This window comes from Nematolebias whitei, chromosome 12, assembly GCF_014905685.2.
Source record: "Nematolebias whitei isolate Nwh7 chromosome 12, NemWhi1, whole genome shotgun sequence".
Taxonomy (NCBI): domain Eukaryota; kingdom Metazoa; phylum Chordata; class Actinopteri; order Cyprinodontiformes; family Rivulidae; genus Nematolebias; species Nematolebias whitei.
In genome coordinates, this window is record NC_056509.1 from 46250529 (window position 1) to 46268045 (window position 17517).

Consider the following 17517-nt stretch of genomic DNA (forward strand, 5'->3'; position numbering starts at 1 on the left):
TCTCCTCTAGTTGTCCAATCTCCTCTAGTTGTCCAATCTCCTCTAGTTGTCCAATCTCCTCTAGTTGTCCAATCTCCTCTAGTTGTTCAGTCTCCTCTAGTTGTCCAATCTCATCTGGTTGTCCAATCTCCTCTAGTTGTCCAGTCTTCCTGGTTTTTCTCTCGTTCCTGGTCTTTGTGATGTCTCGGCTCATGTTTTCTGCTCCTGACTGCCTCTCCTTCCTCCTCGCACATTCTCTCCTCACATTTTAAACCTTTTCCTGACAGATTGGTTTACTCCTCTCCTTTTCACTCTTTTATTTTGTCAATTTGTCAAACTTCCTGCAGCCTTTTATTTTTTACTCCTTTTTGTTGCCACCCCTTGTCATTTTTCTACCTCAGCTACCTTTTAGTTGTTGTTTTTTTAAATTTTAATAAAACTCTTACTTAATTTCATCCTCACGTTGTCACAATAAACACTTTTATTTAACCCTTAGAAGATCTTATTGGGGAAAATCGCCCACGCATATATTTTTTATTTATTTATTTATGGTGCAGTTAATAAGCACATAATTTGACAAAGCCTAAAAATCTTTAAAATTTTTATTTTATTTTTAATCTTTTTCAAAATCTCGTGTAACTTCATGATAAAATTATCATCTTTTAGTGTTCCTTTGGGGGAAAATCAATCATAAACTCATTTTTGAATCCCGTATTTATCATGTCATAAAATAATGCATCAGTAATGTTTTTATTTACCTCTATCCCTAAACTTTCAGTTTTTACTCTAGCCCACTTGGTGGCGCTTTGTTTGACATGCGAAGTGGACATTTAGTACAAAAACGCTGTTCCATGCATGCAGGCTGAAGAATCAGCTGCACCGCTCAGAACAGCAGGACGCCACTAACGGATGCTGCATTCATTCATCCATCCATTCATTCATTCATTCATTCATTCATTCATTCATTCATTCTTCAAAAACTGCCATAAACAACTATTTTTGTAGATTTATTAAAAAAAACTGAAATGTAAAGTTAAAAAATTACAAGATGTTTAAATTTGATTATTTTTATTTTCATTAGTTTTATTTATAAGAGACTTCCAGATGTTAAACCAGCTCTGATCATTTTCTTTTCATTGTAGTGCATCCTTAGTAACTCATTTTATGCATTGTTTTACAATAGTTTGTCTTTTTATTGATACACACACACACACACACACACACACACCCCCCCCCCCCCATCTTCTTTCATTTCATGATCTTTTCGTATTTCAAACCCGTCTTCTTTTTAACAGATTTATCAGGTGAACAGATGTTTTGTTGTTATTATAGACATTTGATCTCACTCTGTGAAGCTCGGATCGATAAATAAATCCACCACAGTCTGCATCATCCATATTCATACGCACAACTTGTGTGTCTGTGTGTGTGTGTGTGTGTGTGCATGTGCACACAGGAGTCATCAGTCATTGTCTGACCCGTCTCTTCACTCATATATTTAGATTTAAATGTATGAAGTATTGATCCAGACTGAGACACGCAGCAGAACCACAGACCACCTGAAAATCCCATCACCTTCAAAATAATGGTTGTTCTTGATCATATACAGAGCTTACATCTCTTTTTATTCCTGCTTCTTTCTCTTCTTTTGGAAGTCTTCTTTTAATTTGGATTTATTATGGCTCTTGTTTTTATTTTTATATAATTTCTCCACAAACTTTCTTCTAGAACTGCATCAAATTGTAAATTCAAAGTAAGACATTAATCGTCTCTCTTTGCTGTTGGTACAAAAGGACAAATTCTTGTGTTTTTATTTGTGCCAGATATTATTTGCCACAAAATATTTTAAAAATTTAAAACTGTGCATTTTTCTCTTTAGACTTTGATTTTTCTCTCAAACTAAAGCTTCAGTAAAAGTCAACAGTTATCCGATGGATTGAGTTATTAGAACAAATATCAATTAATTGCATAAATAATTTAATACATAAATAAATAATAAAAATATTTTAACTGTGGATGTTTAGCAATTGTATTTGGATTCTACTTTTGTTTTGTTAGTTTGTTTATTCCATCATAATTCGTGACATCAGACGTTTACAGACGTGTGGAAACATAAAACTCTGCAGTTCAATTAAAACAAGTGATTTTAGGATTATTTCTAGTTTCTTGATCAGTTTTGTCCATAGTTGAGAACAATTATCAAATCTCTTCTCAAAATGGTTATCAAAGTGGAGAATATTTGTTTAATATGGAATAAAACCATTTACAAGTAAAATAATAATAAAATGTTATTTTCTGCACATTTTAAAAGTAGCTTCTATGAAAAATAAAAACTATGAATTTCATTCGTAAAAAGCTGCGAGCCTGGAGGAAAATTAACATTGGTGATGGGTTTTTTTTCTTAGGATTTCTATATTTTCTATGAATGTGTTTGATTTTTTTAAAGAAAATTATTTATAGGACCATTTTTAATTCAATGAACAAATTACATGAGATCACAAATCAGAAAGAATAAAAAAAACTCATTTAAGAGTGGCTGTTCTGATTTACTAACTTAAACGGCACCTGAATTTATTCAATGGGACGAACAGAAAACATCACGAGGTTCCATCAATTATCAGGAGAGAGTAATTTACTAACAACACAAATAAATTGCTTTTGGTACAAACATTACAAAGTGATGATGAGTCTGAACACAGCCTGAGTTCTGTTCAACTCTATTCAAGCAGTTCATCCTTCACGTGTGTGCAACTCGCGTCAACTCTCTTCAGGACCACGGACAGCGAACCGTTTGACTGAAAGCATCAACGTAACCAAACACCGCGGCACATTCACGATCCTCAGTTTCAGAAAACTATAGAAAATATATGAATATTGCATTTCTAAATCATAAAGGCATGTGAAGGACTGTGGTTTAGCTAATTATTTAAATGAAAGCACAACTTTTAAAATAATTATATTTGTGTTGAGTTTGTCGTGAATAGTAAAATTAAGGACCGGCATGCTGTAAGACCAAGCAGTGAGGGGGGCAGTTAGATAAAAAGGAAAACCAGCTTTTATTATTAAATATACAAAAGCTCTGCAGATGCAGGTGAGCTTCAAAAAGAACAAGTCAGCAAGAAGAAGAAAAAACAACAGCAAACAGTGAAATCTGACAATTACAAGTATTTTTCCACCAACAACTGAGCACAAGGAGGTTTTATTTCACTCAGTGAACAACAAAAACGTTAATCCGAGACACAGAAGAGACGAGACGGGAAACTCCCAAAACTACCTGAAAGTTCAAGAAAACCAGCCCTTCAAAATAAAACATGAAGTAAATCTGAAAAATTACTACAAAATAAGACTTAAACACTGATTAATATGACTAAATTATAAAGCATCCATGCATCCATCCATGCATCCATCCATCATCTTCCTCTTGTTCTGGACTCAGGTCTTGGAGGTAGCAGCTTGATCGTGGAGGTCCAGACATCTCTTTCACAGCCACCTCTTCCAGCTCTTCTGGCCAACAGAGAGACGTAGTCTCTCCAGTGTGTCCTGGGTCTTCCCAGGGGTCTCTTCCCAGTCGGACATGCCCGAAACACCTCCCTAGGGAGGCACCCAGGAAGCATCCTGACCAGATGCCCGAACCACCTCAACTGGTTCCGTTCAATGTGGAGGAGCAGCGGTTCTACTCTGAGTCTCTCCTGATAACTGAACTTCTCCCCCTGTCTCTAAGGGAGAGTCCAGCTACCCTGCAGAGGAAACTCATTTCAACCTCCTGGATCCACGATCTCATTCTTTCAGTCTCTACCAGAGTTCATGACCAGAGGAGAGGGGAGGAACGTGGACCAGTAAACAGAGAGTTTTGTCTTACAGCTCAGCTCTCTCTTCACTACAACGGACCGGCACAGAGTCTGCAATACTGCAGATACTGCACCAATCCGTCTGTCAATCTCACGCTCCATTCTTCCCTCACTTATGAACAAAACCCCGAGATACTTGAACTCCTCCACTTGAGGCAGAACCTCACCCTCGACCTGAAGAGAACAATCCACCTTTTCCGACTGAGGACCATGACCTCAGATTTAACAATAAATAATAAATAATAAAGCACTTCAAATTAAAGCCAAACATTACCTGACCAGAAGACACAACAAGACAATAGCATCAGTACCAGGAACACAAGGCCAAATTAAACCCAGAGACCACAGACCTGCAGCACCTCTGGACCTGCAGCTGGAACTGCTGGTCCAGGTTCAGCTCCATGCTCAGGTTTCATTTCCATCATTTTGAAAAATAATTCATGAACAAATAGACTTGTGTTTTCAGGTGGTCAGCAGTCACATGCTGGTGATAAATAAGGAATAAACTACAGTTTGAAGTCTTTCTAAACCACTGTGTGATTAACTGCAGCTAGTTTTTGTCTAAATGTTGTGTTCTGTAAGAAAAACTTTCAGCTAGCTAAAATAAAAAAGAAGCAAGCGGGTCCGTTCTCCTCCTGATCGATGGTGAAAACCCCAAAGCGTGTGGTAGCTCATGCACATTGTGAGTAAATGTGTCGGTGAACGTGAGTCTGACGGGACGACGAAGGATGATGAGGCTTCTTCTGGGGTCGGTTCGCTCTCAGCTCAGTCATCAAATGTTCTCGTTTCCAATTGGGTGGGAAAAAAAAGAAATGACAAAAATTAAGAAACTGCTCCGGAGTGATTTGAAAATAACAGTCATCCAATTACGGCGGTAATGTGGGGAGTGCTTCTCCCCGAGTGCTGCGCGGTGTCATTACCCTAACAGCTATTAAAGCAGGCGCGGTGCTCGGTAATGTGGCTGGAGCTGCAGAGGGACGCAGCCTCGCTCTGACCCGCCAGCTAATGGTCCAGAACCGCTCCACCTGCTCTGGAATATCAGTGGCTGAAGGAGCATCCAACCGTTGGAACAAACTAATAGAAGGACACCACGTGGTTTGACAGGGAGTTCACGGCAGGCGGTGTTGGGGGGCGGGGGGGAATGGAAACTTTGTACTTTTATCCTTGAAAAAAAAATGTTTGCGGTGGAAATGTGAGCGGAACCAAGTGGAGCTGTCACATTAAAACCATTTAGGACCCTGTTTAACACGTGATAACTGGCGTAAAACCACAGCCTTGTAATGGATGATGTCATACGGTGGAGAAATACTCATATTTCATCATGTTCTTTACTCTAACTGCTCTTAGTTGTATTTTTGTAGCGTTGTGTTAAACAGCTTTAATTTTACTACATAATGCACACTTTGAACTATTTAACTACTGAAACATTCATATTGTGGTTAACCCTTTCCATCCACTCATCGTGAAAATTATATTATTTTATTTTGAACTTTTTAAGAATTATCTGACCCTTTCATTTCCTTGGGTGAACTGATGATGCAACAAACAACTTCAGTGGTTTTATTCTGTGAATGTTCATGAAGCATTCACTCTCATGTGATCCATTTTTCTTCTGTACGTTTTTCAGCACGATTCTCGTCCCGCAGTTTTCAGCTGTTTCAACAAATCATGAATTAAAACGTTCGGCTCTTTCAGGACAATCCTGCTCTGACTTTTGGTGTTGGTGCCGCTTTAGCTTTTTGAAATATTTAGCCTTCTGCATCATTTTTTTTTCTCATAGAAAATGAATTGAGTTCATTTTACATCACATCTTTAGATGTGTTTACAAACTTTTACTGCTCCTTTCACATTTTGTTCTTTTTCAGCTTCTTTCAGCAGTCTTGTGCAAATTTAAACTGTTTTTCAGCTCATTTCAGCTGTTTCTTCAGCTGTTTTGTGCTCCTTTCAGATTCTTTCTCCTAACTGCAACATTTTTGTGCTTCTAACGTTTTTCTGCTAATTTCAGCTTATGTTCCTTTCAGCTTTTTCTACTATTTCATCTACTTTTTCGCTGTTTTATGCTAATTTTAGCCTTTTCAGCTAATTCCACATTTTTTGAACTAATTTAAACTTTTTTCAGCCTAATTCAGCAAAAATGTGCTCTGTTCACTCCCTTCTTATAATTTCAGCTTCTTTCTGCTTTTTTTTTTATCTACTTTCATCTGTTTTTTGTTCTTTGTTTTGTTTTTTGTTTGTTTGTTTGTTTGTTTTTGGGGGGGGGGGTGTAATTTCAGCCTTTTTTTAAAGAAAATTTCCACATTTTTTAGCTATTTTGATAAGTTTTAATGAGTTCTTGTAGCTCAATGAGACTACCTGTATAAACAAAGGGTAAATGAAAAATATAAATTAAATTTTGCTTCTTTCAGTCTAATTTGGAAAACGTTTTTTCTGCTTTCTTCTGCTAATTCAAGCTTGTTCTACCTTTTCAGCTACTTTTTAAAGATTTTTTAAGCTAATTTTGGCTGTTTTCAGATACATTCAAGTTTTTCATGCTACTTTCAGCATTATTAAAGGTCTATGCTGATTTCAGCTTGTTATTTTTCTTGCAGCTTTATTATGCTAGTTTCAGCCATTTCTGCTATTTCAGCTACTATTTAGCTGTTTTATGCGAATTTAAGCTTTTTCAACCATTTCCACTTTTTTTAAGCTAATTTCAGCTCTTTTCACTTCCTTCTGGTAGTTAAAGCTTCTTTCTGCCTTTTCAGCAGTTTTTCAGCCATCTTTTTTTTTTTTTTGCTAATTTCAGCCTTTTTAGCTACTTTCCTTTTTTGTGCCAATTTCTTCTTATTTCAACTTATTTCAGCAAATATGTGTTCTTTCTGTTTTCTTCTGCTAAGTTCAGCTTTTTCTTCCATTTCAGCTACTTTTCAGCATGCTTTTAAGCTAATTTCAGCTGTTTTTCAACCAAATCTTCTGCAGAAATCATTCACTCTGCGTTTTCGCAGGAATTGCAATTTCTCTCGTTTTCTTTCTTTTCACATGTAAAACTTTGAATGTGATGAGCGTTTTCTGTAACTCACCCATGAGCAGATGTATCCCTGACTCTCTTGTTATTCGTTTTCTTCTGTTCTTTCTGGATCAATCCTGCTGGCATTTAGCAAGTTTTTCTCTGAATTTCTTTTATGTGGATCAGTGCTCTGAAATTATTGCCAGTAAAATGAATATAATGGATCGGGTTTGAAGAGAACAGAACCAGCGGTCACTCTCACCTCAGTAAATGTGTCGTGTGCTTGATTGGTGCTGAACGACTGGAATTCTTTTTGCTGCAGAGCGTTATAATGACCTTGGAAGAAGAAAAAAAACAGCCTGTTTCACAGAAAGATGAACACGCTGGACTGAAAATATCATTTATTGGAGCTGAATATGATAATCTGCACACGGGAACACTTTCTCCTTTTTAGCCCCTTCTTTCTGTTGCAGAGTCATTTCAGTCCTCAGCCTTAACCTGCCGTTAACGTGTGCTCTTCTTTGTGTATTTGTGTGTGTGTGTGTGTGTGTGCATCCAGGACCCGATGCGTGTGGTCAGCCCCGTCATCGATATCATCAACATGGACAACTTCGCCTACGTGGCGGCCTCGGCTGATCTCCGTGGAGGTATGAAAAGCCTTTGTTCCACCTTCAGTCAGGAAAATCAAGCAGGCTTTGAGGTGCCTTCAGGGCAGCTTCTGATGGCACACAGACCCCCCCGAGGCTTTCAGAGTTATGAGGAGGCCCCTCGTGATGAGTTCATGAACCTGCTCTGCAGCTCACATGCCTTTGAAACTGTTTTATTTTTTAGATATGTTTCAAGTTTTCTGACACTCTTAATGCTCCCGTTTCCTCGTTCAGGATCCCAGAGGAACCCTGGACGGTTTGTTTCCTTGAACGTGATCTTTTATTGGAAACGTGCACCACCGCTTCTGCTCATGCATTTTTTATTCGGCCTATTTTCAACACAGCAGAGCAAAACTAGGAATCCAGACGCACAAACAGCACTTATGAAGACATTTTTTAAAAATCTGTTTGAAAATTAATGTATTTGCACAGAATCACAAAGTCACACGTGCACTGTGTGTTTAAATTGTTAAAGCTGCAGGATTAAATCTAGATACATACATTTATTGTCTATTTATAAATTGCCTTATTGATGAAAATTTTAAAATTTAAACAGAGTTGTTTTTATTCAACTTAAGAGATTTTTAACTGCCAGCAACATTGGTGAAGAATTCCAGTCAGGTTTGAAATGAGCCCTTTAAGAGTTTTTAATGATCTTTTAACCGCTGATGCAGGAAGCTCAGCTGGTTTAGAGCTTTTAGACCTTTCTGCTGCTTTTGATGCTGTGGACCACAACATCTTGTTGTCACGACTTGAGCAGGTGGTCGGTATCAAAGGCACAGCTTTATCCTGGTTTAGATCCCACCTGACTGACAGTTTTTCTATTCATTTAGATGTTCTTTGTTTGCAGCTCCTCTGTGTTGTGGGATCCCTCAAGGATCTATTTTAGGTCCACTGCTTTTTAGTCTTTATATGTTGCCTTTGGGGTCCATTTTTAGAAAACATAACATCCCTTTTCATTGCTTTGCTGATGATATTCAGTTGTATTTGCCTATTAAGTTAGACAGGGTCACTCCACTGGAACACTCTTGAACTGTCTAAATGACATTAAAGTCTGGTTAAAACTACATTTCCTGAATTTAAATTAAAATAAAACTGAAGTCATCAGCCTTGACTCTCTAGGCCCCTTGGCTTCATACAACCACTCCACTGTCAGGAGTCTGGGAGTTATTTTTGATTACACTTTTAAATCAGACAAACAGATAAATGCAGTTGTGAAATCCAGTTTCTTCCAAGACTCATTGTCATAATGAAGTCAAACCTCCCTTTCAGTGACTTTTAAAGGTGATTCCCACCTTTATTACCTCTTGTCTGAACTATCGTAATGCTCTGTTTTAGATAAATCATCTTTGCATCGTTTACAATCTGTTCAGAACCAGCAGCTCGTCTTTTAACATTAGAAAACATGAAGACATAACTGCTGCTCTCCACTGGCTTCCTGTTTACTTCCAGAATGATTTTAAGGTTTTATTTCTTGTTTTCAAAGTCTTAAAGAGTCTGGACCCATCATATTTATGTGATGTTCTCAACAGTTACACTCGAGCGCTCCAGTCTACAAACCAGTTTGTCTTAGATCAAAGTTCATGCTCAATAATCCAGGTAAAATAATCCAGCAAAGTTAAGTGAGGTCATCTGGACAGTTTCTATAAATGTTTTTTGTTTTGTTTTTGTTTTTTGGTTGAGACATTTTTTCCTTCATCCAAAGGACTTCATCAGCCTGAGGAGCCACAACAAACTCAGTCCCACAAGCAGCACACTCTCATAGCAAGCCAACCAGTTTGCAGATGATAAGATGGTTTCTGGGGCAAACAAACAAACCTTTTTGTTTTGTCCACCTCTCCTTCGGCTGCAGTTCCTGCTCTGCAGCTGTACTGCTGACACAGTTCCTGAGGAGAATTTGAATCGAGTTGTTTTGTGTCGTATTAGTTTTTGCTGTTCTTCTATATTTATTGCATCAGATCACTGACATTGTGTCAAGATGTCTGACCCCAATTCAGACACAAAAACTACTGTTACCCAAACTTTTCAGGTCATGTTTCTACACAAAATCTGCAGGTGAGGATTAAAGCTGCTGTGGTTTCTGTCGTGGTGTCGACTCGGCACGGTGAACAGGAGCCTCTGAGGGTAGCTGGATGCGCTGAGCTGTCCTGATGTCAGGGATGTTTTGTTGGGATCGAGACCAAACATGAATGTTTCTGTAACCATCGGAGCGTCACTGACTGATTATGTGAAATAGAAACCCTGAGGCGTGCTCGTTGCTTTTAGTGTGACAGGGTTCTGTAGTTACACATGAGCTGAAACTAAATGGGCTGAGAATAATCCAGAACAAACACACATCAGTGTTCTGTCAGCCCTCACTTCCTCTGTCGCCAATCTCCTCTAAACTTTTCTAATACATGTTTCCTGCCATTAGCCTGTCTTCTCCGACTCATCTTGGTAACGCTGATCAGTCAGTTCAGATATTAGCCACACACGCACACACACACACACACACACACACACACACTGTAGTGTGTGTGAGCAGCGCTCCTCTTCGACTTCCTGCTCTCCAGTCCCTCGTGGCCACATGAGACGACACGTCTGCACTGACTTTCTCTGGGAAGATTACAAAAACTTTGCTTTGTTTCTGGGTAAATTATGAGCTTTTAACATCCCTGGTTACAAACATAATCTCAGCTGGAATATATATTTATGTCTAAGTTCATCTCATGGATGCCACGCTGTGTATCTGAGTATTTTTGATGTAATTTGACTCTTTGATACTTTTTACTGTCATTATCTCACAACATGTGTTTGACCCAAAGGGCTACAACTTTGACATGAAAACATCAGACAATGTGTGTTTCTTCAAGAAATAGTTGGCTTTTATTTAATTTTAATTAAAGAATAATTCAGGTCAGAAAAAAGTAAATATATAATCTCACCTCCAAATCTGAGTCCACGGTCCTCGGTTGGAAAAGCGTGGACTGTTCTCTCCGTGTTGGGACTGAAGTTCTGTTTCAAGCGGACGAGTTGAAGAATCTCAGGGGTTTGAGGAAGAATGGAGCATGAGACACACAGATGGATCAGTGTGGCTTTCACAGTATTGTGGACTTTGTGCCGGTTCGTTGTGGTGAAGAGGGAGCTGAGCCTTAAGGAGTCTCTGTTTGCTGGTCTGTCTCACCTTTCTTCACCAACTCTGTGACTGAAAGAACGAGATCACGGATACAAGAGGTTGAAATGAGTTGTCTTTTTGTCTCTTTAGAGACATCTGAGAAGTTTAGATATCTGGGAGAGACTCGGAGTAGAGCCACGAGAGGAGCCAGTAGAGGTGGTTCAGGTATCTGGTAAGGAAGACTCCTGGACGCCTCTCTGGGGGGTTTATGGGCATGTCCAACTGAGAGGAGACCCCAGGGAAGACCCAGGCCACACTGGAGGGACTATTTCTCTGCTTCTCTGGAAACTCATTGGAGGCCTCCCAGAAGAGCTGGAAGAGGTGTCTGTGGAGGGAGGTGTCTGGACTTCCCTGCTCAAGCTGCTGACTCTAGAACCTCAAACTGGATGGACGGACGGATCTCTGCGTTCATAAAGAGATCAGTTGGCAGAAAATTTAAAAAGAAGGAGTCTTAAAACAAAACTAGCTAAAAGCCGGTGGTGGCTGGTGGAATTTCCACTGGGGGATGGTGGGGGTGGGTGGGGGCTTAAAGTCCAAAATAGACATAGTCCAAAAATATTTATGTTCAAGACATTCCACAAACGCATGCATCACAGACTCGTCGGTTCACTCACTCATGCTCACGTCTGCATGCTTTATTAACTCATTACTTACCTGTGTAAACACAGTAAATAAGGCACATTAATGATGACTGCCGTTAGAATTTTCCATGTCGCCTCCAGACCAGTCCACTCTCTGTTCTACACAGGACCCCGGCTGGCATAAACAAGCCCAGCACTGAATGCAGCGGGTCGCCCAACTATCTGCCTGATCAAAATTAATGCTGCTCCTCTTTTAAATCCGCTGCTGTCTGACAGCTGCATAGTATTCATACATAGCCTGGTTGTGAGTGTCACTGCACGATGTGTTCAGGCACAAAAAAGTAAATAAATAAATCTGTACCGGGATGGCGGGACTGGAAGCACGATCCGTACAGTGCACTGGTACTCAGGGCGCTGGAGTGGTGCGCCCAGAATCTTCCCATCTCTTGTAACAAAAAAGAGCTAACTGTGCATGTACAACTTTTAACGAAAGTCTATGGGCTAATATTCTTGCACCCCCAGAACTACATCACCAATCAGAGATAACATTTTTGAAATAAACAATTTAACTCATCATTAACTATAAAATATTTATATTACACAACAAAAAAATATACATATATTTTGAAATATTTGTATTTTATTATTTCATTTTGTAAGTCTTCAGTATAATATGGTGAATGGTGTGAGTGGTGGGGCGGCGCCCTAGCTCCCCCTATTGAGCAGTCCCCATTGCTAAAAGCTGTGATCACAGTTATTGGGGGGTTTTGTTGTCTTGCTGCAATGAAGTGAATATTGTACAAATTGTAATGTGATGTATAAATCAAATCACATAATTTTTTTTTTAGTATTCCCATCAGAAGAAGAGGCTCTCTGTGTTAGTCAAAGTGTTTTGATTCTCTCGTGTCTTCAGCTCATTGTCTCGGCTGCTTCTATCTTTATTCGGTGTTTATTCTGTTAATCAAACCTCACTTCACCACAGCGTTTTAACTCTGTCCTAAACAACGAGGAAAACTTTTATTGCTTTCTGTTTTTTGTCCCCAGGGTTTGACTGGAGCCTCCATTTTAAATGGGAGCAGCTGTCGCCTGAACAGCAAGCCCGCCGGACCGACCCGACCCAGCCAATCAAGTAAGGCACACATGAAAACTTAACTCTGAGACTTAGCGCGTTGTTTAAAAAGGGCAGCAGGAGATTATAAAGTTTAATCAGAACACAAACAGGTCTGAGGTCAGCTGTGGCTCCTGGCACCGAGCTGTTGGACAATTGACTCCTGAAGTTCTGACAGCTGTGAGACGGGTCAAACTTTTTGTCCAGCGCACACTGACACACAAACACCATTCATTTAAAACAGTTCTTTCATAATTCATCATTTATTATAACTTGATCTCCAGCTGGGTGTAGACGTCCGGGTCCAGAGGAGGTGTTAGGTGGAGAAAAACATGGAAGAATAAGATACAGATGATGGAAAATATGTAGGAGGAGAAAGTAAAACACGTCAGATGACTTTTAGCTGTTCACTGTGTTAAAGTCGACAAAAAGTCAAACTTTTAAGTAATTTAAAGTGTTTTTTTGTGGGAGTGGTGGTGCAGAGGTTCCAGAAGGTGAGCCTGTGATCAGAAGCTCGGTGGTCTGTGGTGTCAGGCGTCATTCATGGTGGTGACCCCTGAAGAAGGAGCAGCTGAAAGAAGAAGAAGAAAAACAACCTCATTTTGTAATTTTCCTGTCTGACAAGTTTTTACTGGAAGAGAAGAAAATGTGACATTAAATAAATAAATCTTTCACCTTATGTTGGAAAAGCTGAAGGAGTTTAACCTCAGTCTGTTATTTTCAGGCTTTCATTGGTTTTACACTAAACCTCCGTTTATCGTGGAATAAAAATTATTTTAAAAGTTGCCGTCTGAAATACAAATATTAAAAATGTGATTCTGATCGTGACGTTAGAGTCGGTGCACGTCGGTCACCGTGGTGGTTCTGTTCTGACGTGTTTGAGCGCACGGTGCTGCTTTTATTATAATAAAATGTCAAGAACAAACACGTAGAGCACAAACTACATTTGGTGAAACAAGTTTATTATAAATATCAGCTCTTATATTTAAATAGTTTATTTATGAGTCTGTGAACTTGTTTTAAATCTTAAAGACATTTATTAAACTGAAGCAGGCGAACTGTTTGGCTAAATGAAATGCAGAACTTTGATTTAGTTCTTTTTAATTTAAATGATTTGTCAGTTATTTGCGGACATGAATTTATGCACACAAAGTTTGTTTTGGTAAATAAAGTTTAGTTAGCAAAGCTAAGCCATGGCATTAAATTACATTTCTACACCACTTCAGTGTCTGAACTGTTTCATAAATGATAAACTCTTAAAGTGCTGACAGACTTTTGAATAAGCTGATTATAAATAAATAATGAATAACTTCTAGAACGCCCTTTATTTGGAACGTTTCATTTTCTGAACTTTAAACTTCATGCAGAAACGTGCGCACAGTCTGCAACAACGTGCAAACTCCTCCCACAAAGGCCCCCGGCTGGGATTAGACCCAGCAACCTTTTTGCTGAGAGGCAACAGCTCCACCACCTGAGCCACCCTTGATTTAATTTTTACTTTATTAATTAACATTTAAACTGTTGCGCTTGTGAATGAAGAACTATTAGTTAAAGTGAAGCTGGTTTATGTCCGGTTGATTTAATGAATTCTTTCTGTTTGATCCTGAATAAACTGTAATAATTAAATAAATCAGATGAGTAGAAAATGAATTAATGGATAATATGTTAATTTAATTTTAATTTACAACATGAATTACTGTTTGAGTTCACTACAGCTCATAAGGAACAGTGCAAACACTTTGAAATTAAGATTTCTCGTCTACAAGTTAAAGCGGTGCTTCTCTGGAGTTACATTTTAAAAGATATTGTTAAATAAAATGTGGATGTTCCAGAGAGGACACGGTTTTTGAATGAGTTGAGTTATAATAAAAGCCTCCACAGACGTAATTTTCCGTGGCGCTGTTGGTTAATTGGAGGGCTGAGGTGGACGGCTGCTCTCACATGACAAACGATGCACGGCCTCCACTCAGCAATCAGCGCCAGAACCCGCTCCGCCTCCTTCTGACCCGTTTCTGCTGCGGTGACCTCTGCAGAGCGGCGGGAAGCTTCGTCTGCTGCACAAGTCTGATCATCCACAGGGAGGGATTCAACGACTGAACACAAACAGATGATCATTAGCTGAAAAATATATTTTCCTCATCATCAAACCCTCTGTGCATGATCCTCTCTGATGCACGTGTGATTATACACGTTTTTAAATACGCTAACTGTAGCTAGCTGGAGTGTACCTTGTTGAAAAGATCTGTCACATTTACCTGTGAGGCTGAACTGAGTCAGACCAGCAGGAAAATCTACAAACTGTGACCACACACAATGTTAAACTGTACTTGTGAGGACGATTGTCTGTATAAAACGTCATTCCGTGACGTCAAACCTCGTCTATCACAGCTTTGATGGTTCATCCTGCTTTTATCTGTACGCTAAACAAAATGCTCACAGGCTTCAGCTGACAGTCAGGTGAACTTCAGCTGCTCTTCAGCTACAATCAGTTGGAAAATGTTGGAAAAAAAACTCCAGAATTCTTCGTCCTGTCGTCTTTTCATCATGATCTAGATTTGCTCCGCTCAAGGCGGCCGCATGTTGGAGCAGCTGTTGATTTAATTCTGGGACGTTGCTTTGGAAAACTTTAATTCCTCTTGTTTCTGGATGTAAATGGCTTTTTCTGGACGATTACTTCCTCTGCTATCGGATGCTGTGCAGCTGGAAGGATTTCTACTGAAACATTTTTACTATTGGACATTTGTTATGACGCGTAACCATGGCAACAAGGTGGCTTTTACAACCGGGAGCAGCAGATTAACATCTCAAAGCACAAATATTACCTCAACTACAGCCCCAAATCCCAAATGAGTTGTAAAGGAGGCGCCGTGGATGCATCTCCGTCTACCTGGCGGAGGTGCTCGAGTGACTGCTGAGATCCTGGAGCTGGCTGGAAACAATGGCTCATAACAAGAAGACCAGGATAAACCCCCGGCACCTGCAGCTGGCTGTCTGCAATGATGAGGAGCTCAACAAGCTGCTGGGAGGAGTGGCCATCGCTCAGGGAGGAGTTCTACTCAACATTCAGGTGGTCCTGCTGCCCATGAGGACCGAGAGGCCCGCTGGGTCCAGGTGGACGCATCGGCATCTGCAGCTAGTTTCTTCAGATCCGCTGTGGGACGGACTTCTACAGGAGATCCTTCCTGCCCACACCCATCAGCATCTAGAACTCTAATGAAACCAGGATGATGAGCTACAACAACATTTAATTTCTCTCTTGGATTAAAAAAGTTTTTTTGTTGTTTTTTTCCCTTGTCCTGTCCAACATTGTGACACAGAATTATTGTCTGAGTGTCAAAGTGATGCCCAACAGATTTACTTTCACAAGCAGAGCATCATGGCTGGCCTTAATGCTCTGCTTGATATATAAATTAAATTTTATTAGAATATGCTTTGGGTTTGTTTCAGACGTAATGGACACGGGGACGGAAAACAAAGAAGAAAAGTGAGAGAAGAGTTAAAATGTAAAGAAGGAGATAGGAATAGAGGAGAGAGAGAGGGATAAAGAGAACACAAATGAACATCATTGAAGTCTGACTCTAGACCTGCGGAAAGAAAAGACAAAACCAAGAAACCATAACAACAAACAACATATATAATGATACTTATAACATCATTAGAAAGTATTTTATACAGTACATGGTAATACAATTTATATTTGATGTCCACCACAACCCAACTGAGTGTGTATCTGATAAACACCTGAATCTAAACACCTGTGTGAGCATGATGTCACTATAAGGTTTCTCCATAAAAATGTTCAATAAAAAATTATTTTGATTTTTTTTCTCCTCACCGTGGCCGTAATGTGCTCTTATAACACGTCATCGTAACTGCTGAGCCGTGTCGTGTTTTCTGATCAGCCCTGAAGGGCTCGACGTAATTACAACACACACACACACACACTCTGACACACGGGGTGCATGTTGCAGCAGGGTGTTTGGTAACATGCGATGGCCTTCAGCCATTCACTCGCTCCAGCTTGTTATTCAGTCTGTGTTGGTGGGATTGTTTATTTGTGTGTTTGTTTGTGTAAACTGTAAACAAACAGACATTTTTCCATCCTGCTACTCACAGACGAGCAGCCGAACTGAAGCTTCTTTCTTCTGGAACAGAAGATCAAATGAGATTATTGGAGAAATGAAAGTACATCAGATGGACTAATGGTGTGGACTGGTGTTTGTTTGTTTGTTTGTTTTGATATCTTGTTTTAATTTAGTCAAACCAGAAACGTTAAAGAAACTCGGGTTTAATACATTTATTTATAACTTAATATGTGTTTAGGTCAGACAGATAAAAGAAAACCAGTTTTTGTCACGTGAACGTTCATCTTTTTCTTCTTTGTCTGTGTTTGTTGTTTACCTGGCAGGACCCCCATCATCGCAGGCGGGCTCTTTGTGATTGACAGGTCCTGGTTTAATCATCTGGGCAAGTACGACACCGCCATGGACATCTGGGGCGGAGAGAACTTTGGTGAGTTCTGTCAGGAGGATCCAACAAAACAAATAAATTCACCGTCTGAGCCCGAGTGAGCCGACACTTTATAAGATGATGACATCATCCTCCAGCTGTGATGCAATCTACTCCAACGCTGTGACTGATCTGATCCCATGATGCAACGTGTTCTACCACATCAACAGTGTTGCAGCAGTAGCTCCGACGTCTCTGTGAAATAAAGTTCTTGTCAGAAATCAGCACAGAGTGAAGTCAGACATGAGCAGCGACGGTGATGAGCTCATGCGAGCCTGAAGGAGGTCCATTTTTGTGTCAGGAGGAGGTGAGACTGAAGGAGGTCCTTGTTTGTGTCAGGAGGAGGTGAGGCTGAAGGAGATCCTTGTTTGTGTCAGGAGGAGGTGAGGTTGAAGGAGGTCCTTGTTTGTGTCAGGAGGAGGTGAGCCTGAAGGAGGTCCGTGTTTGTGTCAGGAGGAGGTGAGGCTGATGGAGGTCCATGTTTGTGTCAGGAGGAGGTGAGGCTGAAGGAGGTCCTTGTTTGTGTCAGGAGGAAGTTGAAGGAGGTCTGTGTTTGTGTCAGGAGGAGGTGAGGCTGAAGGTGGTCCGTGTTTGTGTCAGGAGGAGGTGAGGCTGAAGGAGGTCCTTGTTTGTGTCAGGAGGAGGTTGAAGGAGGTCTGTGTTTGTGTCAGGAGGAGGTGAGGCTGATGGAGGTCCATATTTGTG

General features: G+C 40.0%; 1 protein-coding gene across 1 annotated transcript in view; it reads left to right on the top strand.

The window, feature by feature from the left end:
- Positions 1-17517, top strand: part of galnt14 (UDP-N-acetyl-alpha-D-galactosamine:polypeptide N-acetylgalactosaminyltransferase 14 (GalNAc-T14)) — a gene marked incomplete in the record, with an annotated part of 258579 nt that overhangs the window by 197265 nt on the left and 43797 nt on the right. Inside the window, 3 exon segments of the mRNA XM_037685964.1 lie at positions 7373-7460; positions 12240-12324; positions 16712-16815. Coding sequence (XP_037541892.1) covers positions 7373-7460; positions 12240-12324; positions 16712-16815 — 277 coding nt within the window.